The sequence below is a fragment of the Ambystoma mexicanum genome, chromosome 3p (assembly GCF_040938575.1).
Source record: "Ambystoma mexicanum isolate Mex_15411 chromosome 3p, UKY_AmexF1_1, whole genome shotgun sequence".
Classification (NCBI taxonomy): Eukaryota; Metazoa; Chordata; class Amphibia; order Caudata; family Ambystomatidae; genus Ambystoma; species Ambystoma mexicanum.
The window spans coordinates 718,693,560-718,716,049 of record NC_090925.1 but is presented as its reverse complement, the minus strand read 5'-3'; the positions used below and the strand labels follow the sequence as shown (position 1 = coordinate 718,716,049).

At 42.8% G+C, this 22,490-nt stretch overlaps 1 protein-coding gene across 7 annotated transcripts in view; it reads right to left on the bottom strand.

Moving 5' to 3' along the window:
- Positions 1-1,839: 1,839 nt before the first annotated feature.
- The window catches only part of LOC138580772 (C-terminal-binding protein 2), a 313,871-nt gene continuing 293,220 nt past the window's right edge, over positions 1,840-22,490 (bottom strand). For all 7 annotated transcript variants that reach the window (XM_069651580.1, XM_069651584.1, XM_069651581.1 and 4 more), the window contains 3 exons: positions 21,116-21,243; positions 16,771-16,897; positions 1,840-3,307 (listed from right to left, as the gene is read on the bottom strand). In XM_069651580.1, the coding sequence (XP_069507681.1) occupies positions 3,133-3,307; positions 16,771-16,897; positions 21,116-21,243 (430 nt within the window). In that variant the 3' untranslated portion in view covers positions 1,840-3,132. The remainder of the gene's footprint in view (positions 3,308-16,770; positions 16,898-21,115; positions 21,244-22,490) is intronic.

Genomic DNA, 22,490 nt, shown 5'->3' with positions numbered 1-22,490 from the left:
AGTATAAGAACACCCAATCGAACAGTGTCAGTGGCCCATTTGGGGCGCACTTCCAGTGGCACCATGTCAGGGATCTGATGAATGGCATCAGTGGCTCAGTGAAGGACAGTGTGAATGTCCCAGTGATATGTTAGAGCACACTGCCAGAGGCTCAGAGCAGTCAGCGACACAATTTAGCACAGTTTAAGTGGACCAATGGAGTGCTTTGTAATTGACATAATGAAGCACAGCAACAGTGTTCCAAAGTATGTGATATCCCTTACAATTATTTTAGCTAATGTGCAGTGACATTGAATTATTTGTGAGTTCTACAAGCCTACCAGCTTTTGGATGTCAAGGTTAACCTCTCAAATGTGGACATGTTAATCTTGCAGCTGGTCATGAGAGATATTACCCTACTTATGCATGCAATGAAACAAAATAGTTGTGTGTTTACACTGGAAAAAATGGATACCTGCAATATTTCAAAGGGGGCACACAGGCAAACAGATTCAGAATTTTTGATAAAACAAGCAAAACACCCCCAGAAGTAAAAACTAAACCAATCCCATAAACGGGAAACCCTGCAGATCATACATATAGCCCCCCCCCCTTCACAGAACCAACTGTAAATTCGATATATTTTTCCAAAGGTTTGCAGTGAAAGGCACCCTCATGACTCCCCTTGGGTTCCTTCAGGATCACTGTTCAATCAGGACCCTCCGGGGTAACATTTGCGTCCTACCACTTTAGAAAGTCACCAGCCTCCAATAAGCTAACTCTTCAAACTAAATTTACCAGTGAGCATTAGATGCAACTTGGAGAACAGCCCAGCACACTACTACAGGTGACAGAAGCGCGCGCACACGTTAGTCAGGAAAACCATGCTCTCAATAAGGTTATTCGTCCTCTACGAAGATATTACATCATCTCAGATGCAGTCTGCTTGTACATCGCCTTCCTCTATAAGTAACCACCTTCAAACTATTTCTTGTGGCAAAAGTACAGACTATGCACTCCTGGCATCATAAAAGGCACCCAGGCCTAACGTGGTGGTCTTTTTTTTTTTGCATTGACAAGAAGTTAATTAATGTATTACTCTTTAGCGGAAGATATTTACAGCTACTGTCCTGGTCTTGCAGCGCAAACTTGTGCCAACAGGTTGGGCAAATTATAAATGGACATTTTCTTCACTGAAGATATGAGAATTGACATTGTCAAAAAAACATTAGCTGAATACCACCTTCCCCCTGGCAGTCACTGAAGCAGTCCTTGTTAACACCAATCACTCAGTCAAAGGCTGCTTAATAGTCACCTGAGTTTTCTCTACTCTTTCACCAAAACCAGTGGCAGATATAAACGAGGCAAGAGCAAGCCATGAGATGAGCTATCCCTAGCATGCAATTCTAAAACCAATTCACAAACAGTAAAAATATACAATTTATGAGTTATACATCCATTGAACCAAGGGAACATCAGAGGCAGAGAGCTCTGTAATCGCCACACCCACGTAAGCCTCACCCTACTTCACTTGCGATAAGAGCCACTTAGTAGCACCTCAGCAGAACAAATACCCTCATAACTCTAAAGAGTGTGCTTGCAGCCAGTTCTGCCATCCTTTCAAATGGGGGGTTGGATTTGGGGGTGGGACAGTGGTGAGAAGAGGTAAGCAACCTTACAACTCATAAGCAGCATTGGTCTTTAATTGTATTCTAACTTGTATTGTGGTATATAAAACAATTCATTAACCATGTTTTTTGGTCCATGGGTAATTCCACACTGTCCATCACACAATATTACTTTAGGAGGACACACGCATTTTACTACAATCTTTTTTCCATTCAAATAATGAGACACTCATTTCTAAAATATTTTTTACTCCATCGAAAGAAAATACTGATGAAGATTGTAGGTAAAAATCACATGATCCAGCAACCACCTTTGTTACACACTGCACGGGATAGGTCTGGACACGTACTACAGGAGGAGGGCATGTGTCAGCCGTGGCAGAGCATTGACACATGCTAGAAATCTGTACAAAAATAAGGATTGAATCTGTTTTCTATGATGTATCATTATCAGGCAGATCACCACTGAGCAAGCGGAGAAACAGCAGCCATCTTGGTTTTGAAATGGCATGATGTCACTTTCTCTGGTGAGTCAATAGCCAGAAACCTGCTCCCTTTAAATGAAAATGTCCAAGTTAAGAAAAGCTGGGTGTGATGCTGGCATATCCTGAGATTTGAAGAGCCAGCATTGGCTCAAGCACAGGAAAATTTGAAGTTCTGTGTACTTTCAAGGATTGAGCAGACAACCAACATATTATGAGCCGCTGACCACCAGGCCCTCAAACAGCATAGGAGCTCGTGGGGATGGTGGTGGTCTTACATCTGTAAGGAGATAGTAAAAAGCGGATCCAAGTGCTTGCATGTTACTATTCACACACGGATATCACCATGCAAGCTCATTGCACCCATCTTAACAATCGCTGATCTCTGCCCACCACCAATGCATACCAATAAACATCCCCTGAACTTGCACCCATCTGAGCTTGTTTGCATGGACGCCTACTCAATACCTGAGCTTACGTATGTCTACCTCCTATAGACACACACCTACCTTCCTGAGCAAGCGCATACACAAGACTACCTGGGCACAAGCCTTGCCGTCAATAGGAGCTACTACTTCCACTCTGTTTCTACACATGCCACCTCACATGTAAAGGGGTGGGGGTCAGCTCCACAGCGTGTACTCTTCCTGCTCAGATTTCTAGAAAGAAAAATAAGTGTGCTGAAGCTATTCACTTTGTCCTGCACCAGCACAATGACCAAAAGACAGTCTGGGCTTCACTGAAAAAAAGAAAAAGGGCCAGCTCCAGGCCACAGGAAATTTGTCAGGAAAATATTTCCTTAAAACTAAACTGGTTAAAAAACACTTCTGTTCAAAAGGCAATCTGCAAATTATCCTGATCTGGACAATGGTGCTCCTTCTTCAGAAGGTGTCCGACTGTTAGAAGTGGAGCAGTTCCGGCACATTTCTTCACTGTTTTCTTCTACCAGATAAGATGAAGGCTGCTAAAAATCCAGGGTCCTGGCCTCTATCTGAGGAAACGATGGGGTAGTGGGAAAAGTAAGGGAGGAAGAGAAGACAATGCTATTGGTCAGTGGGAATCTCTCTGTCTGGGTCTGGTTTGTTGGTTTGTCCAGGTGAAGGGGTGTGAGAAAGTGAGGGTATTCCATGAGGTAATGGATGAGAACCAGCGACCATCCCATCAACAGATGTTGCTGGCAATCCTTGGGGTGCTACTCCAACTACACCAGGGGGAAACCTGAAAAACAAAGTACAACAGTCACTGGAGAGAAAACAAACACATTAATGACTTGTTACAGTAAGGTCCATACATTTTCTTTATTACACACCGTTGGGGAGAATTCAAATTTCTGTGCTAAATCCCTTCAACCTTACAGAGACCCACAGCTTTTTTTACAGGACTTTAGGACTTCATTTTTTCCTGGAGTGAGGGAGACCTTTTTCTCACTCATGTATTTTTAATCTGATTTTGGTTTTGGAGTCTGACAAATTCCATAAGCATCACCTTTTGTATTGGGACACAGCACCTTCAGTGCAGTGTCGGAGACGTCCTTCGGATTTCTCTTAAGGTTTAGATACCTTCTCTTGGGTGTACTACTGTGCCCAAGAAGTAAATTGAAATTGACTTTACTTACCCGTTTTTTCCTATGTAGGTCCAGTACATCCCATTTTATGTAGAAGTACTGGGGCCGAATCCTCAGCTGCATTATTGCACCCATGGGTGCCCATTTGTCAACATGGCACCGGTCTTTTTTCACCATTTCTTGCTTGTGAGGTCTTCCTTGGGTTTTACTCTGTGTGCCAAACCAGGTTTAACTCTTTTGTTCATTTTGCCTTTCACTGCTGAAGCCGGCCTCTGGCTCCAGCGAGTCTGGCAGGACAGGAAGCGAGTGAGGTGCCTTTGATGGACAGCCATCCTGCTGTGTGAGTGACAGCTAGGCTGTGCCTGAATGGGAGAAACCTGCATAAAAGGCGAGGTCTCTTGAACAGAAGGCAGTCTCGACCAAGGGACAAAATAACTGGAAGAGAAGCTTGCTGTACCCTCCTGGACCGTTGGTTTGCCCAGTAAGGCCCTGCAACAGTGCTGAAGCTCTGAATTTCGTATCGACTAGTGTAACCCGGAACTGACAACTTCTTCCTTTGGGTTGGTGGGACCAACTGACCCCAAGACGAACTTTGCTGGAAAACCTCTCCCTGCTGGCTGTACTTCTTCGCTGCTGCTGGAACGTGCGGGTCAGGAAAACCAAAATCGAGTGCACTGTGTTTAAGACGGACCTGACCTTCAGGAAGCTCCAGAGGACCCTCCCGAAGCAGGACAGCTCGAGCCACCTCAGAGTGCTGGGCCTCAGAAGCAAAGTAAGCCCATCAAGTGTCCAAGAACCCCAGTGGTGCGATTGACTGGTAGCTGAAACCGAAAGGTGCAGCTGATATGGAGAGAGCCCATAGCCGCCGCCAACCTTCAAACGGCAGTGCAGGAGTCCTCTAGATGTCCTCCCTCTTGTCCCCCCGAGTGAGGACCAGGATCTGCAGGACTGCAACCAGAACAGAAGCCAGCTGGATCCTTTTCTTAAGACGTAAGGTACTGTGTTAACTAAGGGGTACTTACCCGTTACTTGTAGCGTGCTTGTTCTCACTGCAGACTGATTATAAATACGTTTTGTATTTATGATTTCTATGGTGGTCTAACTACAGCAATCTTAAATACAACTATGTTGTATTTATAAAAGCACTTCTATGGTGGCTTTTGCTTCATTATTGCCGCGAGGGCAGTGATTAACAAGCACAGGAGGCTCATCCATTTCATAAAATGTTGCCTCCTAGTGCTTGCAATTAAAAGGGGTTTAAACATTTGTGCAATATTTGCATAGGAAGTTTCTTTAAAAAGTTATGTTTAATATATGTTTATTATTGCCCATCTTTTAAAGACTCACATTTTTGAGCGCACTATTCCTTTAACTGAAACAGAAGGAGTGCATTTTTTTAAGTGCATTTTATTGTTGCATATTGCCCCTTTCAAAAGAAGGTTTACTTTAAAACTGATTTAAATTAATAAAGAATTATTTTAATAAGAACTCTTGAGTTTGTTATTTTAATACCCATTATTGTGAATTTCTACGTAACACCTCGACATCTCACAATTACCCCTCTTGAGATAAGCCTGGCTGTTCAGCCACTCTACAACTTGTGCAGTACAGGCCTATACCAAAGGTTGGGTTACCTATTGCCAAGAGGTCAAGGCTGGTGTCGTCTCCCACAGGGTTACGACATACAATCTTGTCCAACACCCCCTCTACAAACTTACTTTTGTAGAGTTAGGGATCAGACTTTAAAGGGCCAGTTTGCAGAGCAAACTCCTCTAGAAACTTAAGCTCTGCTACTGTATGACTTAACTAACCTTTTTTCTTCCTAAAATACTTTTCGAATGTGGTTTTTCTAATACTATTACTGTATATTGTCTGTGCGTGGCAGCACCGATACTACTTTAGAAATGTCATTGTCAAACTAACAATTGTACCACGAGCAACTACCTACTAAGCAGTGGCCTTGGTAGTATTTATAAGTAAAGCTCTGTGTGTTGGTTAAGTCATCTAAGTATTCTAAGACACTCCTTGCGTAAAGAATATATTTTTAATAAAAGATTGGTGTTTCTCTTTGGACTACTGCACTAACTGGGTTCAGTGTACTTACCTACAGTTCACATCTGTCTATGATAAACCCAACTGCTTTGGCACTCCAAGAATCCATGAGTAGTACAAGCTTATCTAAGAGTTGGAGACCTACCTGTATGCCATCGAAATATTTTTATGAAGTCTTACCTCAAATGGACTTTCCACATGAGCACAGTGCAGCTAAATGGGGAGCCAATGGAATACAAAGTACAACACCAAGTGTTAGAACTCAATCCCCTATCCCCCAAATGGCTGGTTCTGAAAATACATCCGAGAGGCTGCGATAGTTCATGAATAGGCTTACTGAAACTCAAGTGCAGGTGCACTCAATCAAGGTAGAGTAGCGAGCAGTAAAGCAATACTGCATGAGAAAACAGGGTGGTGTAGTGGTAGAGTGACACAAAACACTCAAATTAGACGAAGCACAAAAAGGCTATGTATTGGGCCTTATCACTCTAGACTGATAAGTACTTACCCCTAAAGCAAAACTCTTAATGTCCATCTATATAGGCAACTTGATACACTATATGACACTGCGGACTTCACCAGTCTACACACCGCCTGCACTCTCTTCACATTAATATTTCCATATTGTTCTCTGCATTTTTAACTGGTACCTCCTCAGAAGCAGCAAAAGAAAGCCATATATGACAGGGAAGAGTAGCTGGGACTGGCTTTTAAGTAAAAGACAAGGATTGGAGTAGGATAAAGGATGGTGGTGGGGAGGCTGGGTAAATGGGTTGGAAATGGAATGCCAGGCCATAGTCAAATGAGAAAGCGAACACCTGGTACAGATCTTGTAACATCAGCATTGGGACAGTGACTGAAAAGGCATGCACTGGGAGCTATAATTGGGTGAACCGTTATGTTGAGTTAACATTATGTTGAGTTAACATTCCTATCCTTTTGTGGAATGCTGCAAAGTTACTGATAGACTACGTGCATTATCTTACTTCATCACTTTTTAAACTGACCTTTTCTATACAGACTACATATATCCCAGAGGCCCAAGTTAATAATTTTCAAATCTGTTGAGTTTGTAATTTGATAAAGGTTCAATGCAAAATGTATCAATTTAACCAATTTAATAACATTCAAATCAAATGACTGCACATGAATGTGTTGGATAATCTATTACTCTTTCGCTGTGGACTGTTGAAGTCTGACAGCCAATTTGTAGGAGAAGGAATTCGTTGTGATATGAAGACAACATACCAAGGGGCCTTTTTTTAAGTGTGCAGTTTGAAAGCAAGACACATTGTCTAAACAAATATTTCTAAATTGCGGTACCACTGCTGCCACAGATATCAGAAGTGATGACTAATGATGGAATCAAAAAAGTAATCACTTATGTCTATGACTTAAGGGATTACTATTTGTGATGGCATCAATAATAGCAGCAGTGTGCCACAGGTTTTGCTACTTTTGCTGAAGTGATGTTAAGGTGCAGTTTAAAAGTTATTTAAACAAAACAAAAATCAAACATTACTTTCCACATATTACCAGAAATCATCTTTCTAAGGCTTATATGCTCAGAATCACATGCTATGCACAGGCCGACATCTAGTGGTTGATGCAGAGTTGCATCTGGTTTTGTTTTCGAATTAAAAAAAAAAAGGCATTGACCTGCCTGTAATACTATCCCTAGTCTACATGTACAGTTAACGTCCTTGTTAGGCAAAGTTTGAATGCAGTACCCTCTGGTAACACTACAAACTATGACTACAGATATAGGCAACCCAACCTTTGGTACAAGCTTGTACTACATGGTTTTGGTAGCATGTTGAGCAGCCAGGCTTATCTCAAGAGGAGAAATGTGAGCAGTAGTTGAGTTACAAAGATTCACAGTTACAGGTATTCAAATAAACTAACAGTCAGTTATAAAGCCTTCTTTAGAAGGGAGCAATAGAATAGTAACACAAATATACATCAATACTGCAGACTGAGTTTCTGGATCTGACAAGGCCCTTTTGGGATGGCCCACAGACACAACCTACCCCCACATGTGACTTCAGTAACAAGAGTGCTGGGGACATTAATAGTCTACTGTTGGCATACAGAATACTCCCCATCTATATATCTAAATGTTTGTATTGCACCACTAACCCGGAGGCCTCAGGGCACACTCAGTTTGAAAAAGGCAAATGTTATTAGAACACAAGAAATTACTAATATTCTTAAGCAAGGCAAATACTTTCAGATAACAAGAGAAGAATGTTAGGGAGTATTCTCAAAACTGTGCCAATTCCCTCTACCTTAGAGACCCCCAGCAACTTTGCTGGATTTTGAGTACTTGATTTTTTTGACCAGGAGAGAATGAGACCCCTATTGCCCCACTTTCTCATTATTTTACTTTGATTTTATACACCATTTCTTTTGGTTATGGAGTCTAACGAACTCCATAGGCATCATCTTTTACAACTGTGTCACAGCACCTTCAGTGCAGTGCCACAGGGAAGTCGTTCAGATTTCCCAAGGTTTAAATACCTTCTCTGGGATAAACTACCGTTTCCCAGAGCAGTGGAGTGAAATTTACTTCACTTAGTCCTATAAAATTCTAGACCAGCACACCCCATCGTCTTACAATATAGTGCCCGAGGGGTTACTTAGTATCCCCCATGTCTAGTTACTCATGTAGCATTCATATGTTAACCTTTCCTCTCGGAATGGCTGGTGCCAGTGGTTTTGCAATGAACTACCATCATTTACCCAGAACATGAACTGTTAGCAACTCCGGTAAAGTTAAATTGCGGGAGCCATGTTTTTCAAAATGGCGCTGAGCCTCCTTTGTTAAAATGGTCCCCGGTCTTTTTTTTGCCATTTTTTTTGTGGAAAGGTCCCTCTGATTTTTCTCTACGCGCCAAACCAGGTTTTGTCTTTGTTCATTCGCCTTTGTCAGGCTTCAGGAGTGAAACCCGCCTCTGGGTCCAGAGTGTCTGGGGTAGGCAGGAAGTGAGGGAGGTGCCCAAAACTCCCTGTGCTTAGTCTCCTAGGAGACCAAAATGCACTGACGATTGGCTGACTGTCCAGCAAAGATAGCCACCCTGCTGGGTGAGTGGCAGCTAGGCTGGAATGAATGGGAGATAACTGAATAAAAGGAGTCTCTTGGCCTGCAAGGCACAGTCGACCACTGGACGAAGGAACCAAAGAAGAGCTTGAAGAGGACGGCTGCTGCAACTCCTGGACCGTTGGTTTGCCCGGTGAAGCCCTGATGCAGGTCTGAATTGCCAAGTTCACATCGACAGAGAAGCCCTGCAAGGACGACTTCTCCCTTTGAGTTGGTGGGACCAATCAACTTCCAAGTAAGCCACCTGGACAACCATCTCGGAGCTGGTTGCATTTCCTCAGAGTTGCTGCAGGAAATCTTAGAGCTAGGGAGAGGGACACCAGATTGTGTGCATTGCTTGTAAGCTGGCCAAAAGCTTTCAGAAGATCCTCCGGACTCCCACGAAGCAGGACTGACCAAGCCTACCCCCCAAACCCCCCCCCCCCCCCACCCCCCTCAGTTGAGTGCGGGACCTCAGATGTGAGGAAAGTCCACCTTGACAGGCAGGAACCGCGCTTATTGCCATTTGCTGTACCGCAAGGAGCTGAAACGCAAAACAGCCACTGAAAGTAAAGTTTGCCAGTTGCCAGCTTTGACTATGCCAATAGAGTGCAGGAGTCCCCAACGTCCTTCCTCTTGTCCCCACGACAGAGGCACAGGAACAGTGAGATCTGCAACATTGTACAGGAACAGAAGTCTTCTGGTGCATCTTTTACCGATATTAATGAACCTTGGGCCAAGATATAATATTCCTCGCAAAGAGCGTACATGTCAAGTGTGTAAAAGCAACATTTTACCAGAAACTGCTAAACATTTGTTAACAGAATGTGTGGGGTTAGCGCCTACTATCATTGGGGCTCTCTGCAGTTTTGTGCATTGCACCAACTCTATAAAATTGGATTCTTTCTGGACATACTGTTTGAACTCTGAAAATATAAGGGTACACTTTGAATTGTTCAGATTATGGAGCATGATCTGGAAATTGTTGCCTAGGGTACAATGTGAGTAAATGTATGCTATGGACTACAGTTGCTTACACAGGCTGGGATCTTTATATAAGTGGGTCCTACATGGTTAATGTTGGGCAGAATTGTATGCAGTACCCTTTGGGAACACTACACACAATTAAGACTACAAGTGACAGTACAATTTCACCTTTGGTACAAGCCTGTACTACACAGTTATAGTGGTAGCAGAGCAGCCAGACTTCTCTTAAGAGTAAGTGAGCAGTACAACTAGTTACACAAAGGACAGCAATTACTATGATTCAGGCAAACACTGACTCAAGGTTTCTAAGTAAAAGAATATATATCTATTTACTCAACAGTTTTATAATATTTCACTATTCTAAACTAGTTAAAAATCACAATCATAAATACACCACTTCCCTTAAATTCCAGACTCGTTAAGCTCACAAAATGAAGTGGGAGCAAAATGGCACTACAGCAATTTAAAGGGGAGGGAAGGACAAAGTTAATAAAATTAGGCAACACCAACAGGTAAGTAATCAGAGCAATTGAACGAGAGGCTACAAGGTTAAAATCAGATAGAAAAGGCTTAGAGCCAAAGTCAATGGTTCAAAAGTCTTTTGCTCAAGATAATAAGTTCAATGTAGTTTGCAGTAAAGTTCGTGGCACAGATTCCGGACAAGGTTTATTGGTAGAAAAGTTAGTTCAAATAGAATAGAAGAACAAGCCCTCGGATTGGAGAAAGATTTCAAACACTTTCACTGCAGCTGACCGAAACGGACAACCGGATTTGCACAGTACCTTAAAACTGAGAGGGAGCTGTAGCTGAGGCAGACGTTCCTGGTAGTTCCTGCAGGCTCACGGTTCCTGAAGAGACTGTCGACTGATCAGAAGTAAGAAGACTGGAAGGTCCTGCGCCACCCAGGGAACAAGCCGGAAGCAGAGCAAAACTAATAAAAGGTGCGCTCCTTAAAACCCAAGCAGGGTCCGACCTTCTGGCTATTCGGCCTACTGTAGCTCTGTACAGCGAATTCGACCAGAGGAGGGGTCCTGGCTTTTATTTTGGACTAACTGGTTGGTCCCATCAGCTCAAGGGAAGAGGTTTCCTGGAGGATCTTCTGTCATCGGAAATTCGGACCTGCAGCAGGGCTTCATCGGGTGGTTCAGTCGTGGTAGGAGTCTTCTTCCAGTTAGTCGTTGGTTCTTTTGTTCCAGTGGCAACTCTGCTCTTCCAGTCGCAGAGACCTGCTTTTTATGCAGTTTTCCCCCCCCATTCATAAAGCCTGGCTGTCAATCACACAGCAGGGTGACTGGTCTGGCAAGGCCAGTCCCCTTAGCCAATCAGACAAGAGTGCAACTAGGGTTACTAAGGCAACCCATGGCAGGCGTCCGAAGATCCCTCCCTCACATCCTGCCCACCTAGACTATCAGGCGCCATAAGGAGGGCTTCTGTGCAGATGCCCGCGAAAAGACAGCAAACAAAGGAATCATCCTCGGTTTGGCACGCAAAGAAAAACACGAGAAAGACTAAAAACAAATGTCGAATAAACCCAGCCGGAACCAAAATAAAATGTATTTGGTGAAGCAGGTTTATGTTCGAGGCTACATTAATAGCCTGGAACAGTACAACGTTTATATAAGGTAATCGCGGTAGGAAAGTGAGGGTAGATACCACTGCCACCAGCCAAGTCCTAGTGTTAAGGGAGCAAAACAAGGCTCCAAGAGGCACAGACAAAAAGGGATAATAATTAAGCCTTTCCAGTACCCCATGTAAGATGGGGTGTACTGGGTTTGCAGTTTAAAGTGACTATATAAAGTTAATGGCAAATTTACCTGTTTCTGGGGGACAGTAGTCAGCCCCAGAACAAAAAGTCAGTGAGAAGTCAAAGACAACCCTGTGTCCCTGCACTGAAGGTGCTGTGTAACACAAAGTGGTGCACATGGAGTAGGTGAAGCTCCAGTGCCGAAGATCACACAAACTGTGAAAATACACACAGCAAAACACACGCAAGAGTGGGGAAAAAAAGCTCACTCTTACCAGGTGAAAAAAATAAATCCTAGAAATCCAGCAAAGCTGCTGGGGGACTCTTTAGGTAAGGGAAATCAGCCATTTATTAACAGTTAATTTAGCATTTATATAGCGCTACAGGCCCTCAGGTATCTGAGCGCTGCTTATTATTACCCATGGTGTGGTATTTATCGACCTCGGAAGGATGAAAGGCCGAGTTTGGCCCTGCCGGGATTCGAATCTGCATCAGCAGGCTCTGCACGGATGTCAAAGCAAGCGCTCTGCACGGATGTCAAAGCAAGCGCTCTGCTCGCTGTGCTATCGTACCGGTTATCCTCATCCCTTATTAATCAATTCTCAATTTTTCTTAAAGTTTGTTTTTAATATGCAAGCTGGTACTTGCAGTTTTACTTTTTATGATAAATTGGGAACAATTTGTGCCCTTTAGGGATTTATAATGAATTACCGTGCTGTTCATTGATAATTGTTAAAACACAATGCGTTTTAAAATGATTTAGTGTATGTTTGAACAACATTTGTAATAAGATGCGTCATTTCTATTGACCAACTATTGTTGGTATGTGGGAATTTTTATATGAAAATGTGTTAATTGAAAGTTTGTAAAAGTTCAATTACTGTATACAAATAAACTAAATAAGTAGCTGCTTTTTGAAGAGTTGGTCTCAGCTCTGACAAGCCTGACAGCTAGTGGCCCAACAGTGATTTTCTACAAACTAACTGTGCAAGATTTTTGTGCCATCTAAGAAGTGCCTCAGCTCCATAGACAATGTTCCAATTGACTTTGGCTGTCCTGGCTCCCTGCAGACTCTTCTGACCCACTGACTGATTCCAACTGTCCCTCATAGGTGGTACATCAGTTTATCCAAGTATTGCTGGGAAAGCTTTTATCTAGACCTTTGTGAGATTGAAAAGTGCTCACATGCTCTGAAAACCTGTTAACCTTTTTTCCCTTCCCTTAACCTTTCCTTTCCACAACCTCAAAATGTTACCAAGGGCAATAGTGATAGATAAATGGCAATACTGTCCTAGTAATTGAAGTCACCCCAGGGTGTAGGAAGTGTGTATGAAGCATCTCTAAAGAGTATCCATTAGGAAAGGTTTGTATACAGTACTGTCTGGGAACACTACAAACAACTGACTACAGGTATAGGCAACCCACCCTTTGGCACAAGCATGCACTACACAGTTTTTGTAGCGTATTGAGCAGCCAGGCTTATCTCAAGAGGGGTAAATGTGAGCTGTAGTGGAGTTGCACAGAGATCTACAATTGCATGTATTCAAATAAACGCTTATACTCCAGGTTTCTTGCATAAACAATTATTAATTTATCAGTCAGTTAGAAAGCCTTCTTCAGAAGGGAGCAATAGAACAGTAACAAATACACTTCAATACTCTACACTCTTAGATTCTAAATCAGTAAATACCCTTTTGGGATGGCCCACAGACACAACCTACACCCACAGGTGACTTCAATAACTAGGGTGCTGGGGACATTAATATCTTACTGTAATACTTTTAGGAATTGGTAAAAGACAACGGTTATTAGAACACAAGAGACCACAAATATTCTTAAGCAGACAAATACCTTTGGATCCTCAAGAATTCATACAATTCAATAGGTTAAGTCAAAGTCAACGGGCAAAAGTCTAGTATAGCATGAAGCACTTCTGGTAAGTAAATGGAAAAGACTTTGCACAAGTTCTTAGGAGTCTGATGAATGAAATGTAGGGCCACAAGCTGATTAGAATTGTGAGTAGTAGAAGAGTCAAGCAACTCTACAGTAAGAGGCAAGTTCTTAGACTTGTTTTACAGTACCTTAGCAATGAAGAAAAGATGCATCTGATTACTTCTGTTCCTGTGCCTCAGTTGTGCGGACAAGAGGGCGGAAGTCGGTGGACTCCTGAAATGCACTGGGGCGGTCAAAACTTGCAATCGGCAAACTAAACTTTCAGTGGCTGTTCAGTGTTGCAGTTCCTCGCGTCTACCGCAAATAGCAACACTGCGGTTCCTGGCTGTCAAGATGGACTTTCCTTGCTTCTGGGGTCCCGCACTTTGTTGAGGGGGCTCAGGCTTGGTCAGTCCTGCTTCCTGGGAGTCCGTAAGATCTTCCAAAAGCTATAGGACAGCTGAAAAGCAACACAATATGGTGTTCCTCTCCCTGGCAATACGGTTTCCAGCAGCAACTCTGGAAATTCAACCAGCGCCAACATGGATATCCAGGTGGCTTACTTTGGAGTTGATTGGTCCCACCAACTCTAAGGGAGAAGTCGTCCTTGCAGGGGCTTCTCTGTCGATGTGAACTTGGCGTTTCGGTACTGCAGCAGGGCTTCACCGGGCTAACCAACCGTCCAGGAGTTTCAGCAGATGTCCTCTTCAAGCTCTTATTCGGTTCCTTCTTCCAGTGGTTGACTCTGCCTTCCAAGCCAAAGGACTCGCCTTTTATTCAGTTCTCTCCCATCCATTCCAGCCTAGCTGCCACTCACCCAGCAGGGTGGCTGTCCTTGCCAGACAGTCAGCCGGCCAATCACCAGAGTGCATTTGGGTCTCCTAGGAGACTAAGCACAGGGAGTTTCGGGCACCTCCCTCACTTCCTGCCTACCCCAGACACTCTGGAGCCAGAGGTGGGTTAAACTCGTGAATCCAGCCAAAAGGCAAAATGAACAAAGACCAAACCTGGTTTGGTGCGCAGAGTAAATCCCAAGAAGGACCTTTCCACAAACAAATGGCAAAACAAGAAGACCGGGAGCCATTTTGACAAAGATGGCGTCAGCAGTGACTTTACAGCAGCTGTGAACGCAGCCCGCGGTAAATGCACACCACGGTAGTTTAATCGAAACCACTGCCACCAGCCATGCAATGAGAAAAGGATAACAAAAAAGGTTACATGAGAAGCTATACAAAGACACCTCCAGCACCCTATTGTAAGATAGTGTGTGCTGGGTCTAGAAAGTTACAATGGTAACTTAAGTCAATTTCACTTTACTGCTCTGGGAAACCGTAGTTTATCCCAGAGAAGGTAGTTAAACCTTTGGGAAATATGGAAGACTTCCTGGTGTCACTGCACTGAAGGTGCTATGTGACAATGTAAAAGATGCCTATGGAGTTTGTCAGACTCCACAACCAAAAGAAAAAGGTAACATTCACATAAAAATACATGAGTGGGGAAAAAGGGTCTTGCTCTCTCCAGGTTAAAAAAAAAAAAAAAATCAAGTCCTCAAAATCCAGCCAAGTTGCTGGGGGTCTCCAGGGTGGAGGGAATTAGCACATTTCTGAGAATTCTGCCTAACAGTATCTACTTGCTTATCTTGATTCTGAGAACGTGTTATGAAATGTATTTTTATTGTTGCACATTTGCCCTTTTTAAAATAGGATTATTTAAAACTGACCGTTAATTATTTTACTAGCAAACCTTGAGTGTGTTATTTGGATACCTGTACGTGTGGATTTCGATGCTACAGCTCAAATGTACCCCTCTTGAGGTAAGCCTGGCTGCTCAGACACTACCAACTAGTGTAGTACAGACCTATACCAATAGGTGGTTGACCCAATACCAAGAGGACAAGACTGGCGTAGTCTCCCACAGGGTTACTACATACAAAACACTGGTCTCGCCTAATAAAATGTAAAAGGGGATCCAAAGATCCTTTCTACCCTTGGGAACTGTAGTTCTCACAAGGTTAGCCAGAGAAAGTTAAAAGGGGAGTCCCTAGGGCAACCCAGCAACAATAGGCACCCATCAAAAAGTTGACAAATATGTTAACTTTTAAAAGACAATCTCGAAAGTCTTAAACATGACACCCATAAAGAGAAACATTCTTTGCCACTCAGAGTTAGAAGGAAAAATAATCCACCAGTAAAATCAAAATGGTCTGGTGTTGACACTGGTCGGGAGGTTTATCATTACTATGAAAATCTTAACCAACATATCCCTCAAGTATTACTTTGGTTTTCAGAATGGTGTTTATATACAATGTGATCGTACTTATTTACCCAAGAGTCATCTTGGCTGACTTGCGTTTACACTAACCTTTTATTTTTTACAATACATGTTTGTGTATGCTACAATTTCTTTGTACAAAGCTACAGCCCTTGCTCCCTGCTAAGGTAAGCCTGGCTGCTCGGTCTACGCTACCAAATACTCTGGTGGTACAGCCTTATACTAAGAGTGGAGTCTTGTACGGTCTCAGTTGTATGGTTTGGACTTCAGAAAAAATGTCTTACCAGGGAGTTACAAGTAAACCTGCCCCTGGGTTACAGAATGTCTGTAGCCCCTAGAATAAGGTAAGAGCTTCCTCAAACCAGTCAAGTCTCCACCCACAACCAGTAGCAGGGAGATTCTTGCAACCACTCAATGAATACCATTTACCCGGAGGTACAAAGTGAAAGTGTACACACTATGGTGGTGTACTTGGTACCTCAACGAATCATGGGGACTTCAGATTTTTGTGGGCACATTAAGTGGGTTTTCTACATCACTGAAAAATGAAAATGCATAAACTAAACTCAGAAAATTCTTTAGTAGTTAAATGACATGCCATTAAAACATCTGTTGATGTGAAACAAATTTGGAATCAACACTTTCCGTTGGAGTCTTCAGCAACAATTTGCTTGTGCGCCAAAGTAAACTGGTGTGTATTCTTTGAAATAGTTGGATCTATTGTTTGAGTTAACACATTTCTTTCACACATACATTCCTGACAAACCGAAGACCAAAAAGAAGGAAAAAAAAAAAACAGGAGTACACAAAAGTAATGTTTTGCATGGCTTGTTTGTGTAAAGGACAGGTATCTTATTATTGGCAAATTACACTTACAGATCTAACCACTAGATGGGACGACATGCAAAGTCTGTGCATCTAAATCTGTATTATTGTGCCAAACTAAGGCACAACTTCTTGTGCTTCAGGACATTCCATACAGGGGAAACCACAAAGAAAACATTGCAGCTGCAACCAAAAAGGCATAGTCTCTTGCTGTCAACACCCCCTACCTGTACACAGCTGCTCCGTTAAGTTCTGCATGTGCATGTACAGCTGATGGATCGATGCCAGACCACTGTGTTGCTGCCAGAAGGTACTCCTTATTGACACAGTTACGCAAAGCATCAGGAATGGGACCTGCCGTAATGAATTAAAAAAACAAATATTAAGGTTTCATAAGACATGTATGGCTATATAGAGAGGTTGGGAAGGCCATTTAAGCTTCTATTAATATCACAAGACAGTCCATCGACCCACAGAGACTGTCTTAATTGCAGGGGGAAGAAGGGGTGCCCCTTGGATCCTCAAAATTAAGCCAGAAGTATGGAGGGAGACCGTCACTGGGACCAATTAAGACCTGTAGGTGGGAAGGGGGAGGAAGGGGGAACAACGACCTCTGGTCATTTTAGTGGACTACCTGTTGGATGTAATGCACGGATAGTGAACTGGCAGGCCTTTCTGCCAGAGTTTTCAAAATAAGAGTAAAGTGGTAAATACAGGATGACATTTAAAGATCGGAGGGCAGTAACTGGCCGGTTCAGAGAGGTTGAATGGTAGTGAATGAGCTCCTCTCATACCACAGACGTTCTGCTTCTCAGGGAGTATAAATGTTAGGCGCCTCAGTGAAGTACAAAGGAAATCTGCCTGTATAGACAGGGGCTATAACAAATCAGTCTATCACCAAGCTCTACCTAGTCACATTGTGGGAGCAGGGAAGGATTTAAAAAAAAAAAAAAAAAAAAAAAAAAAAAAAAAAAAAAACTCAGAACATGAACAATCCACCAGTTTAGAGAAAAAAGAAAAAAAAAAAAAGCACGCTGAGCACCGACCTTAACCACGATTACAGTTTGAGAATGGTCACAGACTAACAAGTCTCCAAAATAAACTATCTTTAACCATTTAAAATTACCAAGTAAACTGTCTTTCTTAGTGAGTTAAGGGTCACATGGCTTTCTTTTTGTGACATCTCAGCATTCAAGGACAAAGTTATTCACCACAGTGACTACTGTACTAGTCCACAGTCCCCTTCCCTCGAGAGAAAGGTTTCTGCAGAATGGCCTAACCAAACCTAAAGTCAGTATTTGCCCTATTGTCAATACAGTAGAGTGTACAAAACGCTAAGTGGGACGCCCACATGGCTGCCATGCTAATCTCCCACAGGACAGGTCTTGGGAAAGCCAAAGCTGTGAATTTCTCTGATCGCATCGGTATACAAGCAACTAGAGGGAACCTTTGCTTTGTAGCTTGTAAGATTCGGAATGCAAGGCCTGCACAATTAAAGATTTTGGGTTGGTCTTCCTAGGCTGACAATTGTGCTCCCCTGAAAGTCATCATCCTTTCCGAATACAATTTGAGAGCCCAGCAAACATCCAAAGTATGAAGAGCCAACCTAGTCTGTTTGAAGGGGAGAGGACAAAGAAAACCTTCGGTTTACAATGACCGAAGAGACCAAATTAGGCAAGTGGGATAAGTATGCAATATCACCTTGTACCTGTGGAAGACTAAGTTAACTTCATGGTTGAACCTGGCTCCATTTCCCAGTACCAGGAAAGCAATCTCCCAAGAAATCAGTTTAATGCCCGAAATGGCGAGGGGCTTGAATTGCTTATGAACCAGAGCTGCAAGCACAGTCAGTCTAGAAAAATGGATACCTCTACTTTGTGACCGCAAACGTATTTTGGCGGCCATGGGCCAACCATCTCATGCACGATATGACAGAATATAGGTCTTCGAGTTTGCCAATGAACGGCCATTTTGATGTAACAAGAATCGCCATTTTGTTTTCTAACCATTGCTCATTGCTTTCTGTTCCTATTGCTTCACAGTATATTTTCTGCTTACACTGCTCGACTGTAAAACATTGTTGTCTGCACGTAAAAAGGACAAGGCCGCAGGGCCGTGAGGATAACAGGAGTTTGTTGAAAAACTTAGGCAGCGCTAGGAAGAATGCCTGGCTCCCTCCCAAATGTAGCCTTGAAGCAGAGCTGCAGGGCATTTAATCATTTCGCAGCTGCCAGCCAGTCTCGTTATTTGGTAGAATATGTTAGAATAATACAGCTAAAGGCTTGAATTATGCTTTTCTTACGGCCTCCCTTTACTGAGCCCCGCTAGAGCGGGTCAGCTCCCAGGACACGAATAGCACCTAATAGATAGCTAGGTCTGGAATGCAACTCTTCCCCCCCCGTATATAGCTTGCTTCCAAGAACAGAAGCGCTGTGTTCTATTCAACAACTGAAAGATGCCTCCGCACTCACAAATTGTTACTAGAATAGATGTTTGAAGGTGTCAGTTGTCGGAGATGTCCATCATCACACCAAGTTCAAATTAACCCAATAAAAGGGGGGTGTTAAACATGTCATAGCTGATTGTTTGATATGCATTTTGTATATATGTAACTGATGTACGTAATTCACTCTCTTGCGTTAACTGATGTACGTAATTCACACTCTTGCGTCCCTCGATGTCTAGCGATACACGTCGTGGGGCGTGAGACCGAGTTGGCCAACTGAGACTTTTGCTTTGCAATAAAGCCTAGCTTTGGGAATACAACCTCGTGTCTGGCGTATCTATCGTGTGTGGTGACTCGCCTCGTTTCCATAGACGTTAGGGTCCCGTAGGGGCCCTTTTCAGCAAAACCTCAGTTCCCAGACAAGCGTAGGGACTCACACTGGCAGAAACAGCGTAGTCAGCCCACCAAATTGCCTTCTGATCACAGGATTTTCAGCAGAAAAAGCAAAGTTCCTGTATGCCACAATAGCTGGCAGATCAGTGGAACACAAAATGATCTGAAGACCTTAGTCAGCCAAATGCGTAATAAAGGAAGAGTGGATTCACAAGAATAAGACCCAGACCAGTTTCTCCCCCATCGACCATTGACAGAAGCCACTTGCTTCTATATTGGCACCTTGTAGAGTCCTTTCTGGCAACCTGAATACGTTTTTGTGAGAAAGCAGCTGGTTCCTGAAGAACTGGCCCTGCATGCCAATCTCAGTGATTTGGAGGGAGCAGAATAATTTGGCAAACTTCCCAGCCACCCCAGAGAATGAGGAAATATTGTAAAAAAAAAAAAAACAAAAATAAAAAAAACAAATAAAAAAATAAACACCAGACCATACAAGCCGTTGAGATCTGAAAAACAAACTGGGCTGGCCAGTGTCAAGTCCCCAGAATTAAAAGGAGGCCATGTAGAGGGGATGTGGAGCGGGGGTATGGGAATCCATGTGACCTAGGCAAGCCCTGGCCAAAGTTTTTGCCCCATGTTCCTGGGAAACACTGAGTGGAGGTTCCACTTGTGGGTTGCCCATTGTAGTCTATTTAAGTCTTCAGCAATCAAGAGCTACAAAGTCCTCTTTTTAGGGGCTGTGTGGGTGAGGACGGTTAGACACAAAATCTACAAATTCCCACAAACCAGCTTCCTTTCCGATCTGCTAAGGGTGAGTGTTTCAGATGCATATGAACTTAGTCATGTTCACCTCATAACCAAAAACGGGCGAATAACCATGTAATTACCAAAAATATACATATTTTAATATTTATCAAAAAACATTACACTTCACAATATATTTCTATAAAATAAACATGATCAGAAGTCAATTCTAAAAATCACATCTATATGTATACATTTCACATGTATGGCAGAGAAGCTGACACTTCAAACCCTTTCCATGCCTAAATGGGGAGTAGGTCTATATCTTTACCACCACGGTTGTTAATACTACCCTTTCTTAATTCATATGGACAAGAGGCTGTGCCAAAACTTACAGAATGTGTTTCTAGAACCAACATGAATCTCAATCTAAAGAATAAACAGATAAATCCACATTGCATATCCTGTTGGTGCGGTCAATGGACAGTTTTAGGAAACAGAAAATTGAAACACTGACATTTTATGGCAAAGGAACATGGCAATACATGGTAATGTAGTATGGAAAACATACAAAAATGCAAGAAAACTGAAGACATGCGCCAATCCTCAGATTTCAGCCACCCTTTTTGGTAACTGCAAAGCCTGCATCTCCATCCCACAAACCAGATCAGGTCTTCATTTTTCTCGCCTTTCACAACCTGTCCTGCCCCAATCACAGATCACTATCAATTACAGCTTTGCTCCAAAACCCCCCGCTGCTGTCACACTTTGCCCAGTTACCAGCAATATTCCCCGCCCCCCCTTTCCCCAGTGCCCCCACTCAGTACTCATAGCCACATTCAAAGGACCCTTCTTCATTAACAGCAATAGATAAAGTCCCCTAGTGATTATTCTTTTTAAGAAATACTCCCATCCCCATTGGTTATACCCCGCCCCCCCACTTCTCCATTGCTAGTGGCCAACTACTATAAATAACCCCTAATCATTACCAGCAATGGCTCGTCGGATCTCCTTGGCAGCCTCCTCCCTGGACTCGATTGATGCCTGCTCGCTGTACCAGGCTGTGTGGGGGGTGCAGATCAAGTTAGGGACATCTTTAAGAGGGCCCTGAGAAAAACTGTAAGAAGAAGAAAACGAAGGGGCTGAGAAGACCAGCAACCCAGCCGGTACCCGGACCATAACTCAACATAGAGAGACTGATTTTTAATAGCGAGGTTACCTGAAGCTAGACTGCATACAGCTACAATTAAAATATTAAACCAAAATAATTGCAATTACACAAATCTGACCACCGCCCAACAGTGGTTCAGAGATAATTAAATAGGAGTAAAGCAAATAAATTCAAAAGAAATCTAGCAATATTCTAGTAAACGGATGCAGAATTACAGCTAAGAGCATTCCAGTTAAAATATTGAATTTTAATACCTAAAGTATCAAATATACAGTCAATTACTTTTAGGAAATTGGCAGCCGCATGGAATTAAAGAATACACTTCTCAAATGGTCTAAAAAACACTACTTACTTTAAAATGCCTGAGCAATAAAGTACAAAAATTAAAACAGAAAAAATCATATACAGACAAAACGTGAAACTTCAGATTGCTTTGCAGCAGTCGGGTCATTTTGCGCCAGGGAGCTCTGCCACACGAGTAAGGCAGAGACTCACGGGGAGGAAAATATTTGGTAGGTGAGGTGGTGTCAAGAGATGGATTTTCATATTCAACCGTGTGGGTGGATTCTCCGAGGCCCAGCGATTATGGTGAACAGGAAATACATCAATGTCTAGCCTAACACAGTGAAGGTAGGGCAGCAGAGCAGTAAGGCTTAGACTCGGAAGGGTGCGAGTGGTCAAAGACTACAATGAGAGAGCACTTTAGAATATATTCTAAGCAATTAAACATTCAAGAAGTAGTATCACACACATTCACCATTGGGGGTTCCGCTAACTGAACAAACACTTCACAACACCTTTATTTACATTGTTACTCTTGATTTTGCCATCTGTTGCAAAACTGGTTCGAATGGTAAAGTCAGTGAGAAAATAGAGCAAACAGTAAACTAGAAGCAGTAGACCAAGCTAAGTAAATTAAGTAGAACACCCAGATAACCTAAAACAAAGTTGCTCACTCTTAATAAGTCCAACCCTGCTAAGAATTGGGGCCTAGTGCCCAACTGAAAAGTACCACAATGTATTCTTTGCCGGAGTGTTTACTATATGATTGTTTATTCCTCTTTTGGAACACGCTCAACTGTCGGCTTTGGCAACTCTTATTCACAAAGTGAAGTTCTTGCAAGGTTCTCTACCAATACCACCACTATAGAGGAAGCTCCGGTCTTAGTCAGGCAAAGGAAAGATAGGGATAG